This window comes from Argentina silus (genome assembly GCF_951799395.1).
Source record: "Argentina silus genome assembly, chromosome: 18".
Lineage (NCBI taxonomy): Eukaryota > Metazoa > Chordata > Actinopteri > Argentiniformes > Argentinidae > Argentina > Argentina silus.
The window spans coordinates 9,653,345-9,677,901 of NC_139672.1; the positions used below are offsets into that span (position 1 = coordinate 9,653,345).

Below are 24,557 nucleotides of genomic sequence, written 5' to 3' on the forward strand. Positions count from 1 at the left end.
GCAACAGGTCAAAGGAAACCTTGTAATCTAATTGATGCTTTCAAACAACCAACATAAAGAAGCCATTGCTTATTATGCTGACTTTGGTCCACTACATTTCCATGTATGGCATTCAGCAGACGCCTTTTATCCAAAGCGACTTACAATTTGTTGAAGTAAGTACATCATCTGTCCATCAGTCATCATAAGAAAAAGTAATCAATGCTCAGACCAGGGGCCATTGGCAGTCACAATGCTAGAAGAAGGAAGGTCCACTGTGGCAGACTAGGGCCTTGGGCCTAAAGAAAAGACTTGGCCTTCCCTTCCCTAAATAAAACAAGATGATTCGCGCCTGTTGAAATTAATTTGCGTCTCGATTGAATGTGTCAATTGCATATGGACACGTGCGGTGGCTTGACATGACCTCACTAATACCAGGCGGCAGATTGACACCCAGAAGGCAAAGCCTCTAAAGCCGCGACTTCGGAGACATCACAGGCTCAATGACGTCCATACTGATTGCTAAAGTGTCGACATGGGTCAAATGTAAAGTGGAGAGAAAGAGGGAGGGAGGGAGGGAGGAAGAGAGAGAGAAAGAGAGGGAGGGAGGGAGGAAGAGAGAGAGAGAGAGAGAGAGAGAGAGAGAGAGAGAAACTGGAAAGCTCCGCAGCGACCAAGGGTCTTCTTATCAGCGCGCCCAGTGAGTGACCAGAGACCATTCGGAGCCTTTTGATAGCCTCCTAGCCTACACTTGTCCATTCAACCAATGTAGTTCCACATCGTATATGGGTCTAGCCTATCCGAGATTGAAATGCCTGTTGCTCTGGTGCGTTTGACAAAACAAAAAACAAAACATAAATTAGATTTTTAGCTGTAGGCCTCAATAAATAACTACAATAGACCCACGACAAGGATTGATCACAGACAAGGGGAATAGGCCGAGGTGACTAAGACTATTCTGTTTTTTTTTCTCTCTCTCTGTCTTTGACATCGTGGGGGAGGGATGTGTGTGTGTGTGTGTGTGTGTGTGTGGGGGGGGGGGGTAACCTATCTATACGGTTTATAGAACGATAAACACTCCCGAGTGCGGTCGTTTTACCGTATTGCATAGGTCTAGGCTACAAGGATATATACGGCACTGTCAAATAGGCTATAGAAGACTATATAAGACATGACAGGAGCCGCGGCCAAAAGAACGCGCTGCCGGAGCGCGGACAACATCCTGTGATTGATGGAGAGATAAATGTCACCAGAAACAAACAACACCGCAGTGAAAGATGCAGCATGTCTCCAAGCAACGGGAGACAGTATCTGCATATCAATGACCGACTCCACAGTGCAGTGATCTACTCGCCTATGTAGCCTAATGGACACCCGTTATAACCTTGGACATAGCGGAAATGTAGGGTCGACGAAATCTTGGCCAATTGCCATAACCATACAGGCTATCGATAAATGCCGTCATTTCACCTACCTGTATATCGACTGGAGGTGACACCGTCGCACATGATCATAATGCGCTTGTCTCAAATCCTGATGATCCAATCAACAGATGATTCCGCGGGGCCATGCGCCTTCTGTTCTCCGGTTTAATGTCGGCTAATGACAGGCTAACGCTACAATCCCCGCCGTACACTTTGACAGACGCGATGTTAGCGAGAGGAGACGCACGATTTGTCGCTCGGTATGTAGGTTACATATGATACGCGCTCTGTCCAAATGGCTCCTGTTGTTGGCACGCGTCATCGGCGCAAGGCGGTGTTATCCAATTCAGCCTCCCCCCTCCTCCTCCTCCTCTGATCTGGTCTGGTCTTCCATTTGATTAGGCTCTAGACAGTGGTCAATAGTTAGTTATTAGTGGTGGTGTGCTTCTGTCTGACCATGCAACTGGTATTGAATCCAATGGACCTAAAGAAGCTAAAATAGGAGGGTCGTTGTCATATCTGAGTGATGAGTGAACCAAATTGTGGGTGACGTGACCAATGCAGAAATGTCATCAGATGAGGACCCTTATAGTTACATTAAATTATGCCTTTCATTGCAGCAGACATTCAAGCCCAGAAACACAAATTCTGCATCCTCAATGAAAATATCCCAGTAACAGAGAAAGCCTTTGTTGAATGCATTGAGCGATCATTAACATTGTCTTCAAACCTTCCTGTGAAACGCAGTCCTTCTTGGACTATACAAATGCTACACCTAGTGGACAGAGACATCTTTGGCAATGTGGCCATGCAATATCACAGGCTCCCAGACTGAAAACCACTGATGTCGGTGTACTATTGAAGTGAGCTATAACCCAGGCAATGATCCTGCATAGGACAAGGCCTGTTCCAATTATAGACCAACACAGTAGCTTATACATCATAAGAATGTCACGTTTTCATAAAGTGTGGTTATAGCCCTCGCTGAAATGCTATTGGAATGACAAGACAAGCGATGCACTCACACGTTCCACCTACTCAGACATCTGAAAGGACACTGGACAGATGCGCACAAAGTCTCTGCTCAGCAACTTGATAAGTCTTTTATTTGCAATGCTCCGTTTCCTCTTTTCCAGTTTCCGATGCAAAAAGAAGCAGTAATTCCTTAAATAATAAAGAAAGCAAAGAAATATTTACAAAATTCCAATAAAACTAATCAATGGATCATCTAAAGCACCTCTCTCTGCATCTGGACAAACTGCCACTTCTGTTGGAAAAAGATACATGGCATATTACATTACATCAGCAATTTCTTTTTATTATTTCCGAAAAATAAAACTGACAAAAACTTTTTTTTTGTGTTGTGTTATATATATTTACAGAACGCTCCTGAAATGTGTTTCCACTTAGAGTAGAAAAGGCTTTCGGATCATTTCTGTGTGTTTTTTAACTACTATTTCATCAAGTCGATTTCTGTAGGTTTTTCAAGTTTTAATGGTGATCTTGTCATTGTTAAGAGTCCTCTACGGGCTTTCCCTCCGACGGAGGGGGGAGTCGAGAGAGAGAAACCACCAACAGTTTGTGTAAGTACAGGAGAGGTAACAACGCAGATTCTCAGTCAGTCGAGTGTTGATTACTGGGGGTGGGAGAAGGGATGGCTTAAAGGAAGCATATAGGCCACTCCCCAGTAGTCAAGGTCAAAGGTCAAAACCTCACAATCCCGTCCTCCTTGTTTTTCTGTCCTCACAGGTCCCACCGTAGTGAACAGGACGCGAAAAAAAGGAAAAAAAGTCAACCTCCGCTCCCAAAAACTCCATTCATCGTAGTTTTGATAAAGTCAGCAACATACATATTTTTTGTCAGATGATGTTTCCCCCTCCCCCCCTATTTTATCATTAATACAAACACACTTCAACCATGCTGCACACTCCAATAAGAAAAAAAAAAAAGAAAAAAAAAAAGAAGACATAAGAGCTCTGTGTTCGATCGGACGTCACACGTATGGCATGATACCCACTCCTGGGAACATGCTACATGACACATCCCATTGTCTCTATGCTTGTCGCGTGTCATATAGTATGTTGCATATATAATTTTTCGAGAACCATAAAAAGAGCAGCGTGTTGGTTTGTATTGTTTTTTTGTTTTTTTTTCTCAAGAATTCAAAATGTTTTTTTTTTTTCTCCTCTTTACGCAAATCGCGTGGTTTTTCACACGCGTATCATTTTTTTTTCTAGTTTTTTTTTTTGTTTAAACAAGCAATCCTGCTGAATCATTTTTCAGGTTTATTTCATTTCGGCGGACACTTGCCGTGACAGAAGACTGAAAGAGAGAATGGAGGAAGCGAGAGCGAGAAAGAGAGAAATGATTGTAATGTCATGAGTCCCCCCCCTCAAAAAACCATGTTCTCCTCATTGAGGATCGAGTCAGTCCGCCTCTGAGGGCCTTATTAATTAGAGTCCACTTCTCTCCTCTGTCCCCTCTGCAATGCCCCTCCCTCGCCGTAGGGGGGCGACGGCAGTTTGGGGGAGGGGGGGGTGTGTGTGTGTGTGTGTCCTTTCTTATTCCTTGTCGGACTCCTCCTCGGCCTCACGGAGCCAGGTGAAGAAGGCAGTGACGGACTTGAGGGCCACGCCCTTGCCCGTCATTTCGGCGGGGTCTTTGCTGGACTCCCACTTGTAGAAGGCCTCCTCCTTGATCACGTCCTCGTCGTACAGCGCGTCAAAGAACATCCGCAGGAGGTCTGAGGAGAGACGGGAAAGAGACGTTCAGAAACTCATAAGACCAATATGTAAACATGGATTACACACACACAGAAAATACCAAACTACTTCAGACAACTGACAAGAGAATTCCAGAGAGCTTACAGTCCTGTAACACACACTCTTCAATTCTAGTCTGCCATTAACACACAAAAGGTCAGTGGAGAGACAGACACACGCAGACAGACACTCCAATTCTAGTCTGCCATTAACACTAACGCACAAAGGTCAGTGTAGACAACATTACACGCATGTGTCAGTGGGTGGAGAGACAGAGACACACACACACACACACACACACACACACACACTACTCACTGGCTGGCTGCTCCATGTGCACCATAAGGGCCTGGAGGGCGTAAAGGGCCTGCAGCTCCTTCATCTCGTCGTTCAGATACCTCTGCAGTAGCTTGGCCCTCTGGTTAATCTGCTCCACGTCCACCTTGTAGGGGGTCTCACCTGGAGGGAGGGGGAGAGAGAGGGGGATGAAAAGAGATTTGGGCTCAGATGAACAAACCCTAATGTCAAACAAAGGGGTTTGGAAAAAAAATAAATGAAAGAAAAAGTGATCTGTCAATGTCAGCTGTGTCAATGCCATTGGACACTTACAGATAATAGCTGACTGGCAGATTGATGTCATCAGAGCGCGCACAAACTGGTTGGCAGCAGCCTGCTGCTCGTCCAGGTTAGCCTGCAGGGACCAGGGCAGAGAGTCAACACAGGGAATTCTGACATACATACTCTGTTAGAAATGTTTTTTTGCTTTTGACAAGCCACAACTTCTCACTTCAATCAGTTTTGGTTTTTAATTCATATTCAAGAGACTCAATATATTACAACACATTTATAAAGCATGCCACCATCACACGCATACCTCAACCCAGTCTCGGATGCGCTGGTTGTTGGCCTTGTCCTGGATGAGTCTGTCCAGCTGTTTGCTCAGCTCCTCCCCGCTCAGGGCCTTCTTCTCATTGGTTTCCTCAGATACAGACTCCTCCCCCAGTGTAAACTCCATTTTCTGCAATGGGAGAAAAAAAAAAAAGAAAACGTACTTAGAACCCTCTTGCAAAACAATTTCAATGATACTGTACGTCTAGGCTTTTAAGATGGTTGTCACTGGTCATACTAGAATCTTATGACCCCAAATTGATTTTAAACCACCGGCCTTAACCCTAACATGAATCCATAACCTAAAATCAAGAACAAAGCTTGTGTACTTTGTCCATGTCGATGATATTTCCATGTCTGTCCTTTCTAACATGCCCATCTAGTGACTAGCCCCTCTAGGACAATAGTAATAATCTAATAATCGTCCTAGCATTTCTCCCCCCACGAACCTGTTCAGTCACAAACTTGTTGACGTCCTCGTCCTCAGACAAGAAGTCTCTCCAGTTCAGACCTGCCTCCAACCACAGGCCTCCAACCTTCTTATGGGTCTAAAAGAAACATACACACCATTTATACAAGGTAAAGACAGTACCAGTGCAACTCCATTTACGTTCATACATGTAACAGTTTACAGAAGTCTGGGAGGCTCTTTACGGTAGCCATTTTAAAACAGCTGTACAGACAACCACAGACAGACCAACGAGAGACACTTACCATTCCTTTGCAGAGCAAAGTGAGGATCTGTACCAACAGCACACCAGCCTTCCCCAGAGGGATCAGCGGCTTGGAGATCTCCCTAAAACACACACACAGGTCACTAAGCGGTCCCCTGAAAAGCTCACCTCCTGTCATCCACTGTTCATTCACTCGCACTGTGAATCTGAAGGTAGCATCAAAGAGAGTTTGTGGCCTACGAAGCCTGGGCCTCACCTGAAGAGCGGTCCCATGGGGATGCCTCCCTCGTGGAGCATGGGAGTGATGAGCTCACCCAGGTAGAGCCAGATGTGGGGGATGTCTATGGCCATGTCCTCGGCCACCTCCAGGATCTCTTGGAGCCTGCGGCCACAAACACAACCAGGTTAACCCGACCGCTCATCACAAACACCATCTGTGTGTTCTTAGTGTACGAGCAGATTCTTTGTAGGGCTAGCTAGTGTGGAGGCTTCTACACAACGTATAACCAACACACAGGCTTGTACACTCACTCTCACCCTTAGATTGACGACAATCACACACACACACACCCATCCCAACAGTTTGTAGTGCTTGGACAGTGTTTTTTCTTAGTATTTCTCGCAAACACACTTCTACCCTTGCAGCCTATGTAGTACTGCTGTGTGGACAGAATTGTGCACTTCTCTGTCTCTGGTGACACACACACACACACATACTCTCTCTCTCACACACACTCTCACCCTTTGTAGTACTGGGGTGTGGGCAGGGTGCCAGCTTTGATCAGCTGTTGGAACAGCAGGCCCAGGCGGTCCCTGGCGATGGTGCTGCGCTCCAGCGTCGACTCCAGCCCGTTCCGCACAAACACAAACAGCTGCGGTGCGCTGTTCAGCTCAGCCACGCACTGCAGCGCCTCCTACAGGACGGGAGGGGGAAGCACGGGAATTAGGCACATTCGATACATACAGTGTGGGCGTGGGATTTCTTTTCCAGTGCGTGTGTCTTCATGTCAATGATGTGGAGATACTCTTATGATATAGGGTGTGTGTGTACCTTCATGTCGTTGAGGTGGAGATACTCCTCGATGATGGCGTGGGATTTCTTTTCCAGCTCGTCCTCAGTCATGGTGGGCTTGGCGGGAGCAGCGGGCGGAGGAGTGGGGGCGGTCTCACGCTTCACTGTAGACAACAACCACCATCAATACACACCGTACACAGAGCATACTAATACACTCTAACCCTAACCCCTCCCTCCATCTAATCCCCCGCCCCCCATCCTAACCCCATCTCGCCCCATGTGCCCCCTACACAGCAATATCTCGCCCCCCCCCCCCCACCTCTCTCTTCCACCCCGTCTACATCTCCTCTCACATCCTCACCATGTCTCCCCCTTTACCTAATTTTTTTTTACCCAACCTTTCTTTATACAGGTGTCAAGATTTAGACTGTTGGGAAAAACAGGCCAATCATTTGGAACACACACCACCTAGTGACGGTGACTGATCTGAAGGAACACACACACCACCTAGTGACTGATCTGAAGGAACACACACACACCACCTAGTGATGGTGACTGATCTGAAGAAACACACACACACACACACACCACCTAGTGACGGTGACTGATCTGAAGGAACACACACACACCACCTAGTGACGGTGACTGATCTGAAGGAACACACACACCACCTAGTGATGGTGACTGATCTGAAGAAACACACACACACACACAACCTAGTGACGGTGACTGATCTGAAGTTTGACAAAACTAATAATTAAAAAAAAAACCTCTGATGATTTGCAATGACGACCCTGTCCCCGGTCCCGTACCTGCAGGCTCCTTGCTGGCGGCTCTGTCGCGGCTCCCCCGGTCGCGGTCCCGGTCGTCCGTCATGCTGGCCACGCGGCGGACCGGCTCGCTGGGTCCCCGGCTGTCGCCTCCCCGGCTGCCGCGCTCCTCCGTCTCCCGGCTGAAGCTGCGCTTGGTGATGGGCGGGCGGGCGCCGCGGTCATCACGGCTACCGTCACGGCTGCCGTCGCGGCTCCCATCCCGGCCGCCCCCGTCACGGCGCTCGAAGCGGTCGTAGCGGTCCCTGTCGCCGCCGCGATCCCGGCTGGAGCTGGACCTGTGGAGGAGGAAGAGAGAGAGAGAGAGAGAGAGAGAGAGAACGTGTGAGAGAGGAAGACAGGGAGGAGTGGGGAGGAAGAAAAAGAGTGTGCAAAGGGGTAGAGAATCAAGAGAGGGAGGAAGAAAAAAGAAAGACAGACAGACTACGGAAAGAAAGAGAGCAAGAGACTGGGCCTGACGGACAGACGGTCTTGGGGGCGTACCTCTGGGGCACTCTGCGGTCTGCGTCGGACGAGGGCGGGGCCGACTGCTGGAGGGCTGAGAAGCGGTTGACGGTGCTGGTGGCTGGACGGCCGGTCTCTGCTGCTGCAGGAGGAGGAGGAGGAGTCACACTTCCGTACAGACACGTTAAGCACATGGGGGCGCGTAGGAAGCGTGTACGTAGAAGTGCGTGTGAATGTAGTATCGCAACACTGTTCACAGTTGGGTCTTGGTCTTGTGTGAGAGAGCACGAGAGAGAATGAGTGTGAATACATATACACGTGTGTGTGTGTGTATCTATGTATGTATGTGAGGCTTTAGAGTGAGAGAGAGAGAGTGTGTGTGTGTGTGTGTGTGTGTGTGTGTGTATACCTGGCGGCTCTCCCCCGGTGGCTGGTTTAGCTCCGGTGGTACCTCCACTGCTGCCCTTGCCCCAGCTGCCCCACATGCCCTTGCCACCGGGGGCCAGCATCTGGTTTTCCAGAGCAGTCGGCTGGAGGGGGAGGGGGTCAAAGGTTAAGAAGGCACCAGATCATGACAGAATCACAGCAGACCCTGACTCTCTAGCCCACTCATGGATTTGAAAGCGGTTGAATAGTGTGAGCGTGAGCTAAAGAGAGTTCCCACCATATTTCTTAAATCCAAGGGGATGTTATTGAGTTGGGATTGATTTTGGACAAGGATAGTGGCTAAAAATGTATTAATTTCTCTCTCACTCACACACCAAAATACTAGTTATATTCCATGCGATTGCTATTCTATTGCGATGCAGACGACTTAAAAAAAAAAAAAAAAAGCCCCAGCCCAGACCCCCACCTTGGTGATCTTGCTGAGGCGGCTGGTGTCGATGGGTCTGTTCTTGGTGGAGATTGGCACCGTGTTCCAGCCCTCGTCCTGCGGCTGGCTGCCCCGGCCCCCGCCAGAGTTGTGTGGGCCCCCGCGGCCCCCTCCTCCTCTTTCTCTGTCTCCCCCCATCCTTCCTCCTCCTCCCCCTCCGCCTCCCCCTCCACCGCCGCCTCCGTCCCTTCTGTTAAGCAGCTGCTGCTGGACCTTGATCTGGGCCTGGTGCTCCTCCTGCTCGGCCTCCTTGTGGATCTGGTCGATGGTCTTGGGGCCCTGGTCTCCGCGGCGTGGCACCCAGCCACCCTGGAAGAGAGGAGGAGAGGGAGGGAGAGAGGTTGGGGGAGTTAAGACTAGTCCTTTCAAACCAAGAAAAAAAGACAGTTGAGTACAAACTGAACTGGAACTTAACCTGGTCTTAAGATTACTTTATCTTATGATGACTGATGGATAGATGATTCACTTACTTAAACAAATGTATTTGTTGTAAGTCTCTTTGGATAAAGGCGTCTGCTAAATGCCATAAATGTAAATGTAATGTAAATGGAAAGGGGGGCACTGTGTGTGGGGGGGTTTGGGGGTAGAGAGAGGGGGATGATGGGGAAGAAAGGAGAAAAAGGAGAGCGGGATGGAGGTGTCGTCTCACCATTCTGAGGTCCAGTACGTCCTGCAGCATGAAGCGGATTCGGGACGAGGTCTTCCTCTCCTTGATGATCTTGTCCATCTGGTGGAAGTACTGATCCATACGAGGCTGTAGGGGGACAGAGAAGAGTCAAGAGTCTGGCATGCATCAACAAAGAAGAAATGTGCGAGAAAGTGCGCATGTGTACAAAGGGAAGCCCTACCCAGTATTAGTATAGTGTTCCTAATAAAGGGCTCAGTGTGTGTGTGCGTTGCGCATGCATCTGTCTGTCCGCTACCTTGGCCTTCTCAAAGTCCAGGTCCTTGCCGATGGTGGAGAACAGCCTGCAGAGACACTCCAGAGACTCCTCGTCGTGGTTCTTCAGCAGCTTCACCACGCAGTCGTGCATGATGGCCTCCGTCAGCATCTTGAGCTTGAACAGCTCGCCGATGAACTTGATGTTGCCCATAGAGCGCCGGCGGGCCTGGTCCTTGGCCTCGTTCAGCTCCGCCTTCAGCCGGTCGCGGTCCTCCTGGCGAGGAGAGAAAGAGAGGGGGACGATGTTGTGAGTTAGGCGACTCGACCAGTAATCCCTACTCCCCAGGATGGGCACTCTGGTAGATCTGAGGGGGGGGCGGGCGTTAGGTGGAAGCAAATGTGGCGGTATTTCCAACCCAGCCATGGAGGGCTTTTATCTGAGGGTCTGAGATTGACAAGTGGCTATGGGGTAGGGACTAGGGGCGATGGGGTAGGGACTAAGCCAGTGGTTCCCAAACCTTTAACAGTCATGTACCCCCTGTCGGTTATTTCTTAGCCTAATTGATATTCTATGAACATTATCCCTTACATATTAGACATTGTGATAATATTATTCTGTTGGACAGGGTGCATGCATTTATTTTTTGGTACTGAGACTGCAGTCGGCTATTCAACAGGACTGTTTGGGAAGGTAAATCACAGATTTATTTTGTGTACCCCCTAGATCGATCCACGTATCCCCCTTTGACAATAGTGGGACTAAGGGACTGCCAAAATCCTTTCTACCCTCTTTTAGTTACTGTCATGAGACCCTAACAGAACAATCGAATACAACTTTATTGTTCACCCGGAGAAGCAATATTATCAAAAGTAGCCTGTCACTTTTAAAGTCTCCTGAACGAGATCGAAAGCCAACTGGAATAAGTGCTGCAATCTTTTTCTTTTTTATCCCAACATTCCGAGTGTGTGCGTCCGTCGTCGTTTGACGTCGAGTGCAGAGCGCGTACCTCTTTGGCGGCGTCCATCTCCTTCTGCTTCGCCTCAAAGATGACGTCGTCGTCCTGGTCCTTCTCAAACTCCTTCTGACAACGGTTGAGCAACAGCTTGCGGAAGTTCACAGTGACTCCTGGCTTGTCTGTGGTGGGGACTTTGAGCTAGGGAGGAGGGAAGGTAGGAGAAGGAGGGAAGGGGGGGGGGGGGGCAAGGAAAGGAAAGGAAGCAAGTTTAGTATACAATGGGTTTTGTTGGTGTCCTGTCTTGTAGGTGACCGAGAGTCGACACCCAAGTGATTGAAATGTGTACTTGGAAGGACGTACGAGGACAGTAGATGAAAAGAGAATCAAACAACAGCGGGAGAAAGTATGAAAGAGACAGAAACGGGTGTAAAAGATTAAAAAAAAGGTGAGAAAGAGAACTTACAAGACAGATATACAGATGGAAGAACACACACACACCACTCACCCCCATAAGGCAGCGACACATGTTGGCGTAGGCCACCGAGAAGTTGGGCTCCGAGATGGCCTTCTCGAAGATCAGGTCGATGACGCCCTTCAGCCTCTCCTCCGTGTCGATGGTCAGGTCCGTCACCTGCTTCATCAGCTGCTGGAACATCTGCGGCGTCAGCTTGTTGAGGACGCTGCGCACGCGCTTGAACAGCTCCTGGGTCTTCATCTGCTCGGGGTCGTCGTCCTCCACTTCGGGTTCTTGGGCTCCCCCACGGGGGCCGCGGCCAACGGCCTGCTTCTTCACGCCGGGCTTCCAGGCCTTCTCCGCCTTGTTGAGCTGCACGTCCTCGCCCAGAGACATGCTGGTGATGATCTTGCGAGGCTCCTTCCGCTGGCCCTGCTGGGAACGTCGTGGCCCGGGGGGCTGGAAGAGAAAGAGGGAGGGAAAAACAGGGGAGGGAGGGGGAGGAGAAAAGAGGGAGAGAAAAACAGGGGAGGGAGGGGGAGTAAGAAGAGGAGGTAAAGAAAGGAACAGAGGGGGGAGGAGAATTGTTGAGAGAAAGCGAGAGAGAAAGAAAGAGGAGGGGAAGAGAGAGAGGAGAGCAGTGAGAAGAAGAAGTGGTGGGAGTGAAGGGCATGAAAGGGGAAGGAAGGAGAAAAAGAACAGGTTATGACCTCATGTAGAGTAGAGGGGAGATGAGGCCTCTGAACAACAAACAGTGCCCTGTCAATCATTCACAGCTGTGCAGCCTGGCTAGCAAAGATTATAGGAAATTACCCTGGGTGATCTTAGAACAGTGTAGTCCATTATATAATTGACAAATGCCCTCAAGCAGCACATCAAAACAGACGGTTGACTCATATAGCTGCTGCCCTATCGTGTCTTTATTCACCAGTATTGCTCTCAATGAGACAAAATGTATGAAAACACCCACACAATGGCACGTACGCGCACACACAACCCCCCCCCCCACACACACACACACTCTTACCGGGCCACGTGGTCCACCACCGCCTCCTCCACCACCACCACCACCGCCGCCACCAGAGGACTGTCTCCCCAGGTTGCCCATGAAGGAGGGGGTGAAGTCTGGGCCAGCGTTCATCATACGACCGGGCTCGGCAGGACGCATGGGGGTCTTGTTGGCCTAGACAGACAGAGAGAGGCAGAGAGAATATGAGGTGCATGTTCTTTTGATACATTGGCATTGAAATCCACAATAAAAAAATAAAAACAATTATTTTTTTTTATCAACCTTGACATTTATTTCATAGCATTGTGTGATTTATTTGCTTAACGTATTACCCATTTCTTGACTTCCGTGCCTACAACAATGGCCGTACGGCATTTTGAGAGACTGTGACTTTAAACATTTTCCCTGGCTTTCAAAGTTCCCTTTACACAAATGTAACAATTCCTATTAGTGCTCCTGTCCAAGAGAGGGCGGTGTGTCGCATTTCTGTACCTTATCCAGCACCACGTCGCTGATGAGAGGCAGACCCTCGGGCTTGCTCATGCTGGCGCTGATGAACTGGAAGCCCAGGAGGAACTCCCTGTCATACCTTTTCTTGTCCTCTGGGTCAATGGGCTTCCATTGTTCTGGGGGGGGGGGGGGTTAGTGTTAGTTAGTGTGATGATCTGAATGGATCTCTATAGTGGCCCTCATCCAATGGCCCTATCCAATATAATCACTGGTCCTCCACAACCCCCCCCCCCCCCCACATGTATTTTTAATAGGAAGCAAAACATAGCTCTATCTGTAGCCAGATCTTATGATACAAATTGACCAGACATTTGGTGTGAAATCCAATCCAATTCAATTCTCTATTGAAATTCCCCCCAAAAAAGTAATTTAAGAAGATTCTAACATGCTCAGATCCCCTTACCTCCTTTGTACTGGTACTTGGCATCGCCAGGTTTGGGTTTGGGCGTGTCGGCGTTCTGCTTGTCCTCCTTCTCTTCCCATGTCTCGTCGGGGGCCTCGGTGGGCGGGGCGGCGGGCGCCACCGCAGGGAGAGGCTCGGCCTGAGTGGACGAGGGCTCGGGGGCGGGCTTGGCCTCCTGCTCCTGTATGGACGAGAAACGGGATGGGATTGAAACCTTTGAGTGGGGGGGGGGGGGGGGGGGGGGGGGGGAGAAGATAAAAGTCTGCAATACTACTGCTATATGGATAGACTACGTAAAATGGTAGGGGACGACTTTACAGCTGCTGACTCACTCACACACACACACACACACACACCTCTTTGAAGGCATCCAGGAGGTCTCCGATGGCCTCCTTCTTGTTCAGCTCCTTCATGTTCCTCTTCCTCTTTGGCACAGACACAGCAGCTGCAGAGGGGAGGAAAGGTATTCAATCAAACCCTAAATCAAACTTCAAACACCCGATTCTAAAACAATTCAAAACCTCTCTGGTAAAACAGATAAAAGGCCTTATTTGAATATATTCAAAAAAGGCACCCTTCCCTCCTCCCACTGAGGTAGGCTAATTGTAGCTAGATTTGACTTGGTTGACTTGGCACATTCCCTACTTCGTCCTTGTCGTCACCACTGATCTAATGTAAAGGGGATGAGTCAAAGCAAGCTTCCCACTGCATTGCTCTCACCAAGCAACTCATTTCAGATCAGTGATTTATATCAAGGAAGGGAGGACACGTTTCAGAGGATTCAAAACAGTCTACAGCCAGACTCCACCCTACCTTGCATAGTGGTTTCCTCTGAAGGGCCGCTGGAGGGAGGGGGTGCGTCGTCCTCCTTCTCCTTCTCCTCATCCTCCTCCTGCTGCTCCTCTTTCTTCTCCTCCTGGGCCGGCGTTGCCACGGCGGCGACAGGGGCGGTTTCCTGAGGTCGAGGGGTGTCAGGCTCGGCGAGGGGCGACACATGGTCGCCCTCCGCCTCGGGCATCTCCTCGGACAGCTCCTCGGGGTCCTGAGGGAGGCCGTTGGACAGAGGGGGCTCGGCCGTCTGAGCCACTATGGGCTCCGGCTCGGCCTCAGCAGGGGCGGCGGCGGCGGGAGAGGCCTGGGGCGGAGGAGGTGCGGCGACCTGCTTCACGGCGGCGGCTGGCTTCTCCACGGGTCCGTCGACTGTATCAGAAACTGCTTCTGGTGCCGCCTTCTCAGGCGCCGGAGGGCTGACCTCTTTGCTGAGCTCCTTGCAGACCACAGCAGCCACAGGGGTCGAGGGTCGCGGGGCGGCAGGCTCCTCCACTGCTGGAGCGGCTGCCACCACCACCGGTGTCACCGCCACCGGTGCCACTACCTCTGGTACCACCACCTCTGGCTTGCTGACGGCCGCAGGCTCTTCCTTTTCTACCTTCTTCACCTCCTCTTCCTCCTTTTTCTCCTCCTCCTCCTCCTCCTCCTCCTCCACCACCACTGGGGCGGGAGGCAGCTCAGCTGTTGCTGGAGCGACCTTAGGCTCGTCCTGAATGGCGGGGGTCTCCGGGGCTGCTGCTGCTGTTGCTGTTGTCACAGCAGGAGTCAACTTGGCGTCCACCGTGTCGCTGACCTGAGCAGGGGCGGGCGGGGCCGGTGGCTCCTCTGTTGGGGGAGGGGAGGTGGGTGCGGCCGGGGGGGAGGGGGAGCGAGACTGGGGCTGGTCTTCCCCTGGCGGGATGGGCACCTCAGCCGGAGGGACGGCTGCTGATTGGGCGGCCTGCTCGGTAGGCGGGGCCGACTGGCTGTCGTCCGTTTCCTGTTGGGCCTCAACTGTGGGCTCGGGGGCCGCGGGCGCAGGAGGCGGGGTTTCCACTGTAGGGGCGGAAGCCGCAGTTTCTGTGTTTTCATCTGTGCGTCGCAACAGAGAGACAACAATTAGACTGAGAACAGGCGAGGATTAACACTTTTACGTAGTGGAAATCAACCAGAAAAATGTTATTCAAATAGTTCGTGTTAGTAATAGTAATTATGCTTATACTACTGGGGATTTTTTTTTTTTATTATTATTATTATTATTTTTAAATCACACCACAAATGGGACTCACCTGTTCTCGTCACCATGACGGGCTGTGCAACTTCTCCGTTGGTCTGGGCAGGAGGACTTCCCTCTTCTGACATGGCCTACAGAGGACAAAGCGGAGAAAGCAAGGTCAGAACCGGTTTTGTAAGAGAACCCAAACCTCTTTTTTTATCCTTTCACACTGCCAAATTGAACACCATCAGTTCAAAATCAGGGTCAATTTGGAGGCGACACGCAACACAAACAGATAGGCTGCTCTTAGTGAACCGAAACAGAATGCCAATTTCAACTGTTTGTCTTTAGGATTGAAACCATAGAGATAGAACAGTGTTCTAAACAGACATAGGTTCTAAATCTATGACTCAAAACACTCTCTGGTGTCCTCTATGACATCATCGTCTGTTGACAGCACATGGCAACTGTGAGAGCTCAGTGTGCTGCTTCTTCAAGGTCATCTTTTTGATGATGTTGACGTCTTTCCTCCGTATTTGACTTGAATTCTCACACCCCCGCTGATTGTACAACTATATATCCTTCTTACAAAATCCCCAAGATCCTGAATGCACATTAGGGTCCAGATACACAGTGCAGCCATAAGGACTATTCATGATGACGTGGAGGGTGGGGCTTACCTGTGGCGGAGTAGGTGTGGAGGTGGACCTTCCTCCAGACATTATCTCCTCTGTGATGTCACGCCCACCCTGGTTAGGGTCTCGTATTCTGATCTGTGAGGGGAGAATAGAAAGTTGGATTCATGAAGGTCATCAGAACACCAAACTAGCCGCTGTGTCTCTGCTATCCCGTCCTTCGTCTATCGGGCCGATATTAGATACCATCAAATACCATAAGGTTCAGAGCATAACGTGATGTACTGTTCTTTCACAGAAAATACTCTGTAAAAGTGCTCAAAACTACAGATATATGCATAACTACAATTGCTGTGTCCTGCTGTTTTTGCAAACAAAGTACATTTCGCGGTGAATACGTCTTCATTTTAGCAGTGCAGTTTTCATTACTTGAACTAGCACAATGTTGTATATCGTGAATATATATATATATATCATGACATATTCTAAAGTGTATGGTGAATAAGAAAATCTGGATATCTCCCAACCCTATTAGAGATTCCATTCAATGGGATGCAATTGTTGTGAAAAGCATGTGTTCCACATGGTGTGGACAATGAAGTTGTCTATTCTATGCTACTATTGACCTCAGTGGCAAGGTCATACCCGGGGCATGGTACCTACCGGTTTGCGCTCCCTCTTGGGCGGGCCCTGTGGTTGGGCGGGCGGTGGCTGAGGGGGCGGAGCTTGCGGGGCGGGGCTGATCATGACGGGCGCGGTCTGGACAGTGGGCGTGTACTGGGGCTGTGCCGGGTAGTATGCACCTGCTGTAGGTTAGGAGGGGAGGGGGGGGACCTTTCAAATACACTGTAGAGAGGTCTGAAGTCTGCTGTGAGGAAGTAGTTCATTGAACTTACTTCTGGTTCAAGCCGAAAAATCCCCATTCATTCCCCTCCCCCCCATACCTGGATTTTCAAGTTTTGTCTTGGAGGCAAAATAATTGTGACAACAGTCATAACAGTTGCCAGAACCAAATGCTTGAAAATCGGAAAAAGAAAAAAAAAAAGTACAAGAAACCGTCACTTTCATTTTGATGAAACCCCTGAGCCTCTCTACAGAAACACACACACCCACACTAAAATGAGCGCGTGCGCACACACACACACAATAAGAAGGAACACAAATAACTAGACACATTGTAAAGAAACATACACCAAGAAAAATTGTCTATAAAACACGCGCAATGTAAACTCTACAGCACACATAAAACCCATGCACGCAAACACACATACTCAAGTCCTCCATGCAAACACATACACACGGCGACAATGCAGACAGAGGTGGACACAAAGACTCTGCCCTTGAAGCATGCTGACCTACACACACACACACACACACTACTCACCGGGGTAGCGCTGGGAGGTGAGAGGAGCGCCGTGGAGCGAGAGACGCCCGTTCTCTCGCCCGCCCCCTCTCCCCCCACCGCCCCGCCTCTCCCTCGCAGCGAGAGAGGGCTCTGAACGCCGCGGAAAAGGGAGAGGGGGGGTGGGGGGGGGAAGGGAGGGAAAGAGAAGGAGAGAGAGAGAGAGAGAGAGAGAGAGAGAGAAAGAGAGAGGACAGGAAGAGACAGATGCAGCGTGAGTGAATGAGAAGAGGTAACTGGAAGAAGCAGGGTGTTAAAAGGCTGTGTCGGGGGGAGACTGCAGAGAGACAGAACACAGGACTGGAGAGCAGTTGTTAAAGCCAGACTCTACATGTATTAGACCGCTCGCTGAGTGGACTTCTGAACACACACACACACACACATACACACACACACACACACACAGGGCCTCACCATCCACACATACACAACCTGCCAGGCAAAACCACCTCAAACAACCAGCATATATTTGAGTCCAAGGGGCACTCAGAAATGTAGTAGTAGTGGTTTTCCTTTTGGTTCCATTGGTGTGTTTGTGGTTCAATTCATGATGATGGTCCTTGCTAAAGTGGTGTTCATGGGTTTCACACACGGTTGTGATTGTGGTTCTGGTCATGGTCGGTTCTAAATGAGGGTTATGGTTCTAGTCATGGTTGTACTTGGCAGGGGGGTGGGCAGGGGAGGGAGGGGCCCAGAGCAGAGACTCTTACCATAAGTACCGTATTCTGCCGGGCTGGTCCCGGGGTAGAAGCTTGCAGTGCCGGTGGTCACAGGGTACTGTTGGGTTGGTGCCATGGTGTACGGGGCACGGTACTGAAGAGAGAGAGAGAGAGAAACCACAAAAAGATGTTCAAAGGGGGAGTTGGGGGGGGGGGGGGGCACACCCACGGAAGGACTCACAGGCAGTTAATGTAGCGCAGCATGCCCCAAAGGGAGGAGTGCAATTGGTTCAATCGCCTTTTTTTGGCTTTGTAACCACAAGGCATTTCTTACTTCCTGGCCAAACACCTAAAACTGCAGCTGTCGCAAAAACAGTACTGGGCTTTTTAAAAAAAAAATTAACTAAGCTTTAATAAATAGAAACACAAAAGTGTGTGAGAATCCAGTGTATGAGTAGTGAGTGTTAAGTATGTGGTGTCAGCCGTACCTGGCCCAGAAAGTATAAAGTAAATGTGTGTGTGTGTGTGTCGGTGGGTGTAGTGGATGAGTAGAGAGTATTGTCCAGTGTAACGTGTTGCTGGCTGTACCTGTCCAGGAGGGATGAAGTAGCCCTGAGGGGAGCCAGCGAAGGAAATCTGCGGCTGGGGGATCATCATCATCTGAGAGCCCTGCTGGTAGACGTGCGTGGGTCCCACAGGCCGGGGCCCGCTACTGGTCTGGACCCTGGGGGCACTGGTGGGCATGGTGGGCCGGTTGGCGTAGTAAGGCTAGGGGGGGGGGGGGGGGGGGAAGATAGTTAGAACAATATATGAGTGAATGGATGAGCACTAGCTAGTGTGTGTGTCTGTGTGGGTAAGCAAGCTTGCTAGCTAGCATGTGTGTCTGTCTGTGATCAAGCTTGTACTGTCGCTAGTGTGTGTGTGTGCACACGCGTGTTTGTGCATAAATTAATGAATCCGAGTGTGTGCTTTTGTACATGCTCCTGTATGGGTGTGTTTTATGCATGTGCATGAGAGATTGTATGCATGTGTATGAGACTTGTCATATGGGCGAGGTCTGAGGGAAGCAGAGTCTCCACATGGGACAGAAATGACTGCACACACACACACACACGCACGCACGCAGGCAGGGCGACTGCAGAGGGTTTCTCTGGTCTCTTAAGTTGAAATAGAACACCAGGCGTGCTGCGTGCCAGGGGTCACCGGGGGCGGTGTCCACAGGGCAGTGACTGAGAAACTAGGCCTAGGACTGCGTTCCATCGTGTTCCCTCCCCTTTCACAGATCTGGTATTGACTGGGTAGGTGGAAGCAAACGTGGGGGGGGAGCCTGTGGCTCACAAGCCCAATCCTATCAGATCTGTGAAGGGGAGTGAACGAGGACAGTTCGTGGGGGGGTGGGGTTGGGGGAGGACAACATTCCGGAATGAAATGCAGTCCTACAGTTGGGCCTGTATCGTCCAAGATATCGTCCATGTATCATCACTGCTCTGTGGACACACAGCCCCCCCCCCCCCCCGGTTAGCTAACACCTGTTCATCTAGCCGCTGGGAAACATAGGATAGGGTGGGAATAAATATCTATAGCAAGCTAGAAACATTATTGCCTCTTAATGTAGAGGTAACTGTCGTGTTAGCAGGCTAACTTTTAAGGCCCATCGCCATGGCGGTGTGAGTGTGTAGCAAGTTCAGCCGTTATGTGGAGACTCAACTTCTATCATTTTTCTATAGACTTAACTAAGGTTAGAGAGAGAGAGAGAGAGAGAGAGAGAGAGAGAAAACGGAGGAGGAGAAAGAGAGAAGCTGTTACCTGCAGTGCTCTGTATCCACCCTTCAGCCGCACAACAACATGAGCAGAGAACGAGAGAGAGAGGGTGAGGAGGGTGAAAAGGAGGACAAGAGAAGAGAGGAAGGGATAGACGAGATTTGAGGAGTAGATAAGGAAGAGAGAGAGAGAGAGAGAGAGAGGGAGGGAGAATGAGAGAGAGGGGAGGAGAGAGAGAGAGTATGAGAAGCAGAAGCATATCACTCAGCCATTCACAGTTAGCGGAAAAAAAAACATCAGTCTTTCGGCTCGCGTGGAGCTCTCCATCAAAGACATTAGAAAACTGGAGGTAGGGTCTTAAGGCTTGAATAAACAAAAAGGAGGCCCGCACCATCTGCCGGTGTCACTCGAGCCTCTCTCGACTGCGATAGGCTCAGAAAACGCATCAGGCGTCGTCTTGGGTCACGACTTCATCAAAAGAGACGAGGTGAGACGTTATAAACCGGCAGACCCCTACGGCCCCGTAGGAACCGGAAGTGGCCACCCCTGACTGGTCTGTGATATATCGGGTGTTAACATGGAGCGGCCATTTGTGTTGGTAGCCTAAGGGGGTTTCACACACTACAGGGGCTGACCCGAACCAAACCGTGCTGGATCGGATATTTTTTCCTATGGTAGATGCGTAAACAAGGCAAGCACAGTGCAGCTCGGCTTGGCTCAGTCGTGTGAAAAAGGGCATTGCTAGAGTCTTCGGAAGGGGGGGAATCCCTGGTCCGGTAGACCCGCTGAGGGCCGATGGACAGACTCTAGCCCAGGCGCCCAATTACCTGATACAACTGGCTATGGTACAAAGTTGATACATTTTAAAATAGTCCTATGCCATAAATTGAGGTGGTTAAGGTGTCTGGTTACAGCTAGACGTCAACGGCGCAAGGATTGCCGAGCCTAATCCTTCTCCAAAGCTGGTTTTGAAATGCATGCACTGCCCTGGAGAGGTGATGGCGGCCATTTTAGGGAGCGAGTGAGTGAGGGGTGTTAGTACCTGTTGGTGTAAAGCACGGGGCCCTGCGGCAAACTGGGAGGACAGCAAGAGAGAGAGAGAGAGAGAGGGAGAGAGAGAGCGAGAGGTCAAGGTTGAGAGCCAGTGAGAGGGGGAGAAAGACCGTTACACACACACGCACACAGGTTCGACTAATGCATTGAAGCAGAGATGACCGCTGCAACACATGCGAGAGAAAGGAAGAGTTGGGGCAGTGGTCTCGCACACTCAGCATAACACACCACAGGCTTGAATACAGAAAGAGAGAGAGAGGGTGTGTGTGTGTGTGGGGGGGGGGGGGAGCAAGAAGGTGAGAGACAAGTACCTGTCGCGGTTGCGGTGCGGAGTTCATTTGTGGAGGTGGGGTGGCGAAGACGAGAGAAGGGGGCTGTCCAGGGGCATAGGCAGCCTGGAGAGAGAGAGAGAGGGAGGGAGGGAGGGAGGGAGAGAGAGAGAGAGAGAGAGAGAGAGGGAGAGAGGGAGAGAGGGAGAGAGAGAAACAGAGCAGAGTTAGCCAACTTCCTAGCTCCAGTCAAAAGCTAACCGGCCAGAAGCTGAAAAAGATGGCCCTCCTGTCCTGTCATTGGCCCTCACCTGTGTCAATCCAGGGGAGGGGGCGGGGTGTGGGACAGAGGTGGGTCCCGTTATAGGCTGCGGTGGTTTGTTCATTTCACGTGGTTCTGTGGTTCCGCATCAGGGTGGCGCCAACTTGCCAGCCAACCTGAGGAAGAGGACAAGGCAAAAGATAAAACAATAAATAAAAAAATAAGCTCATTAAAATCTGGTCCCAATGGTACAGTCGGTTCAAGCACGGTGCTCGCTATCAGTGGTTGCATCATCAGGGTTATGGGGATTAACTCTCGCATACTGTACGGAACAATGGTGTTAACTTAATGTCAGCTCTTCGGCTTGGATATAGTGTCTGCTAAATTATCACAGAGGCTAAACGGTAACAAAATGTCCTCCGCCAACAACGACACTCCTCAAAATGACACGATGTCGGCTGAGCCAGCCAAGGATAGACCCATTTTACCTGATGCTAAAGAGGCTATGTAGTAGCCTGCTATCCAGGTTATGCCCTGTCTGTCAACAGTCTTAGCATGAGCTAACTTGGAGCGGCCCGATATATAACAGTCATGGGAATGCCAGACTTGTCTGTGGTAACTTGCGACAGGTCACAACAGTTTACAACCTGACACCGGTCATAAGTCGGTGTGCGAAGCACATTGACGTTCCTTTCATGACTTTCATTAGGCTCTCGGTTCATTCCAGAGACAGCATGATGTTGAGTTCAAAATCTGGATGCGGGTTAGTAGGGTTAGTAGGTTTATGCGAGTGCTGAATAAAAGTTGTCTTGCCAAGCGCATAGGGTGTGGTCTACTGTTCCCTCTCTGATAACAGGAATGACTCCTCCCAAAAGCCTTGTGCTCATACACACACACACACGTGTGCCAACATACCTAGACAAACATGTATTCTGTCTCTTTCCCTCTTCGATTCCCTCCTTTCTCACTCTCCTCCCTCCCAGTGTTCTATGCCAGCTGGTGTAGGTGAATACACCCCAAACTCACTATCAGTCAGACAATAGAGTGAAAACCTTCTGCCTGAGGGGGCACTGGGTAGAGGCAGCTACCAGCATACACCATCACTAAAGGGACAGTTCTACTACATTCCATTTGCAACAATGGGGGAGGACAGGCTACTGGCCGAGCCATCTATTGATCCTGACAGATGGTACCAATAAAAAACATGTAGACTTTATGACTATTGTCTCATGAGATTCAGCAACATTTGATTTCCTGTGAAAAGAAAAATCAGGTTGGATGTTATGATAGGGACACATAATTTGACACACTGGTGCTGGTTATATATTTGTTTAAGGCCTGCCATTTAGGTCGTGGGGTTCAAACCCCAATAGTCAATGGGGATTAACACCATCCCAGATGGAACCGGTTACACATGTCACTGACTCATAATCAATTGGAATTACTCAAGTGTCATGAAATGCCGGTTTTGTGTCAAAGTCGATTTGGCAATGGCTACACATTCCTCTATATTTTGTGAATAGGTGACAATGTTTCAGCTGCTGCACTGACGTCGGCAAATTATTTGAGACAGTAGGGATACATTTCTCGGCAAACGATCTGTAATAATCATTTACTAGAAAGCAATGTTCACTTCTGCATTTAGGGCTACGGGTTGTAAGTCAGATCAACTTATATTGCCATTAATTTAGTTGAAATGTGGCATTAATTCAAACATGAAATGAACGAACGTTAGTCTCAAACTGGTATCACATGGTGCAACAGTGGCCATCTCATTGAGAAGACGTGTCATGTTGTAAGCAGCCGGTGTGTTAGCCGCCATGGTTAGCTGCCTAGCTACCATATGTTAGCAAATCCCAACGCAACTATATAGGAATCAGGTTCATGGTAAATATAAATGATGATCACAGACAAATCCCATTAAATACCCGCCAGATAATACGATCTGTTCGTGAGAATATACGGCATCACATTACTGATGGGTCAAATTGAGAGCACGGCCTATTCAGGCATGCTAAATTATAGGGGACCTGGCAGACGAGACCCACACTTGCTAGCAAGAGTTAGCTAGTAGCCTGCTACGTGTCTCTTATATTAATGACTGGTGAACTTGACGAACCGGGAGCCCACACATGATATATACTGCAGTGATACGTTAGCAACAAAATGAGACGTGGAGCTAGACATATTGACCATATGAATTGCTTAGTTAGTAGAGAAGACGAGATAGTTGAAATACTTTCATATAGATTAGCTAGCTTGTTACTCTTTGAGCCTTCATTCATTGTAGGCCCGACCAAACCACACTGGTGAAAACCAGCATGACAACCCTTACCAGATTTAGCTAGCTTGCTAATGCTAGCTATTTTGACAGGTCGGATCAAGTTTGCTAACGCCAGCTGTCCAGTAAAAGCAGTGGGACCACACAAACAAACAAATCCTCAAATAGACAGCTGGAAACAGCACACGAAAGATGTCAATAGAGAAGCTGTCAAGTCCAGCGTTCAAAAAATATATATTGAAAGATTAGCTAGCACATAGCAAGATGACATTAGCTAACATTACAGGCAATGCTAACTAGCTAACCAGTTCGCCAATTTACCAAGAATAGCTACATATACTATGCTAACGTCAAAACCGGACTGCAACCAACCAGCTTCGCCGGTCTGTAAGCTAGTGACAATATTGAAATATACAACATAAATGTATGTAAACCCTTAGCGCTTTTAAGGGGTGAGTTTCCTTCACGAGGAGATTATACAGAGCTAACTTGTTAGCCAACATCCAGTTGGCTAGCTAGCAAGAGCAGCCTCATCACGAGCTAACCTTGTCGATGGACCGACACCCAGCAAGGCCTTTACCAGTTTGCCTTTCACAAAAAACGTAGATAGCACTGCAGGTATCACAGGTTTCTTACCGGGAATGAATAGTTTCTGTGAGGGATCGGAGAGAAGACGGGAGTAAGCAATGCAACAAATATTTCTAAACCCTATCGTCCGTTACTTAAAAAAGTAGTGGTACAGTTTCTTGCCTTCTCTCCGAAAGGAAAGTGCCCTTATTGACTTAGCTAGCTAGCTAGCAGATAGGGTGAGTGCTATTGCTGTCACTTGGTCTTTAAATCCCCGGAGCGTGCTAAAGTGACAGGAGACCAAATAAATTAATATAGCACTTAAAGGTTACTATTGACAACTCCGATGCCTCCGAAAAAAGCCTCTGGACCGGAGGTCCATGATCAAGGCGCCGATGGTGACGGATTGCCGGTAAGATATTCACACACTACTGGGGTTTCGTTGGATTTACAGCGAGGCCATGGTGCGATGCGTTCTCGTCCGGTGCCGGTCGGACGGTGCGCCTGGTAAGTCGCATGGGCACTTCCGGGAAAATT

The 24,557-nt window shown here is 49.5% G+C and overlaps 1 protein-coding gene across 3 annotated transcripts; it reads right to left on the reverse strand.

The window, feature by feature from the left end:
• Positions 1 to 2,492: 2,492 nt before the first annotated feature.
• Positions 2,493 to 24,505, reverse strand: eif4g1a (eukaryotic translation initiation factor 4 gamma, 1a). 3 transcript variants are annotated; one of them, XM_083689532.1, is made up of 30 exons: positions 24,090 to 24,505; positions 21,222 to 21,348; positions 20,953 to 21,036; positions 18,416 to 18,595; positions 17,879 to 17,981; positions 16,430 to 16,572; positions 15,812 to 15,904; positions 15,205 to 15,280; positions 13,919 to 15,007; positions 13,462 to 13,550; positions 13,106 to 13,286; positions 12,685 to 12,818; positions 12,211 to 12,366; positions 11,235 to 11,642; positions 10,781 to 10,927; positions 9,814 to 10,047; positions 9,540 to 9,644; positions 8,870 to 9,199; positions 8,426 to 8,546; positions 8,056 to 8,155; positions 7,555 to 7,850; positions 6,779 to 6,903; positions 6,469 to 6,641; positions 5,984 to 6,109; positions 5,768 to 5,849; positions 5,503 to 5,601; positions 5,040 to 5,183; positions 4,775 to 4,856; positions 4,484 to 4,624; positions 2,493 to 4,146 (listed from the first exon to the last, which is right to left on the reverse strand). In XM_083689532.1, the coding sequence occupies exons 2-30, from the start codon at positions 21,294 to 21,296 to the stop codon at positions 3,965 to 3,967; spliced, it is 5,298 nt and encodes a 1,765-aa protein (XP_083545658.1). In that variant the 5' UTR covers positions 21,297 to 21,348; positions 24,090 to 24,505; the 3' UTR covers positions 2,493 to 3,964. The 3 variants fall into 3 exon arrangements, with proteins under 3 accessions (XP_083545658.1, XP_083545657.1, XP_083545659.1); XM_083689531.1 differs by having other exon boundaries at positions 8,056 to 8,158; XM_083689533.1 differs by lacking the exon at positions 20,953 to 21,036 and having other exon boundaries at positions 8,056 to 8,158.
• Positions 24,506 to 24,557: the final 52 nt, after the last annotated feature.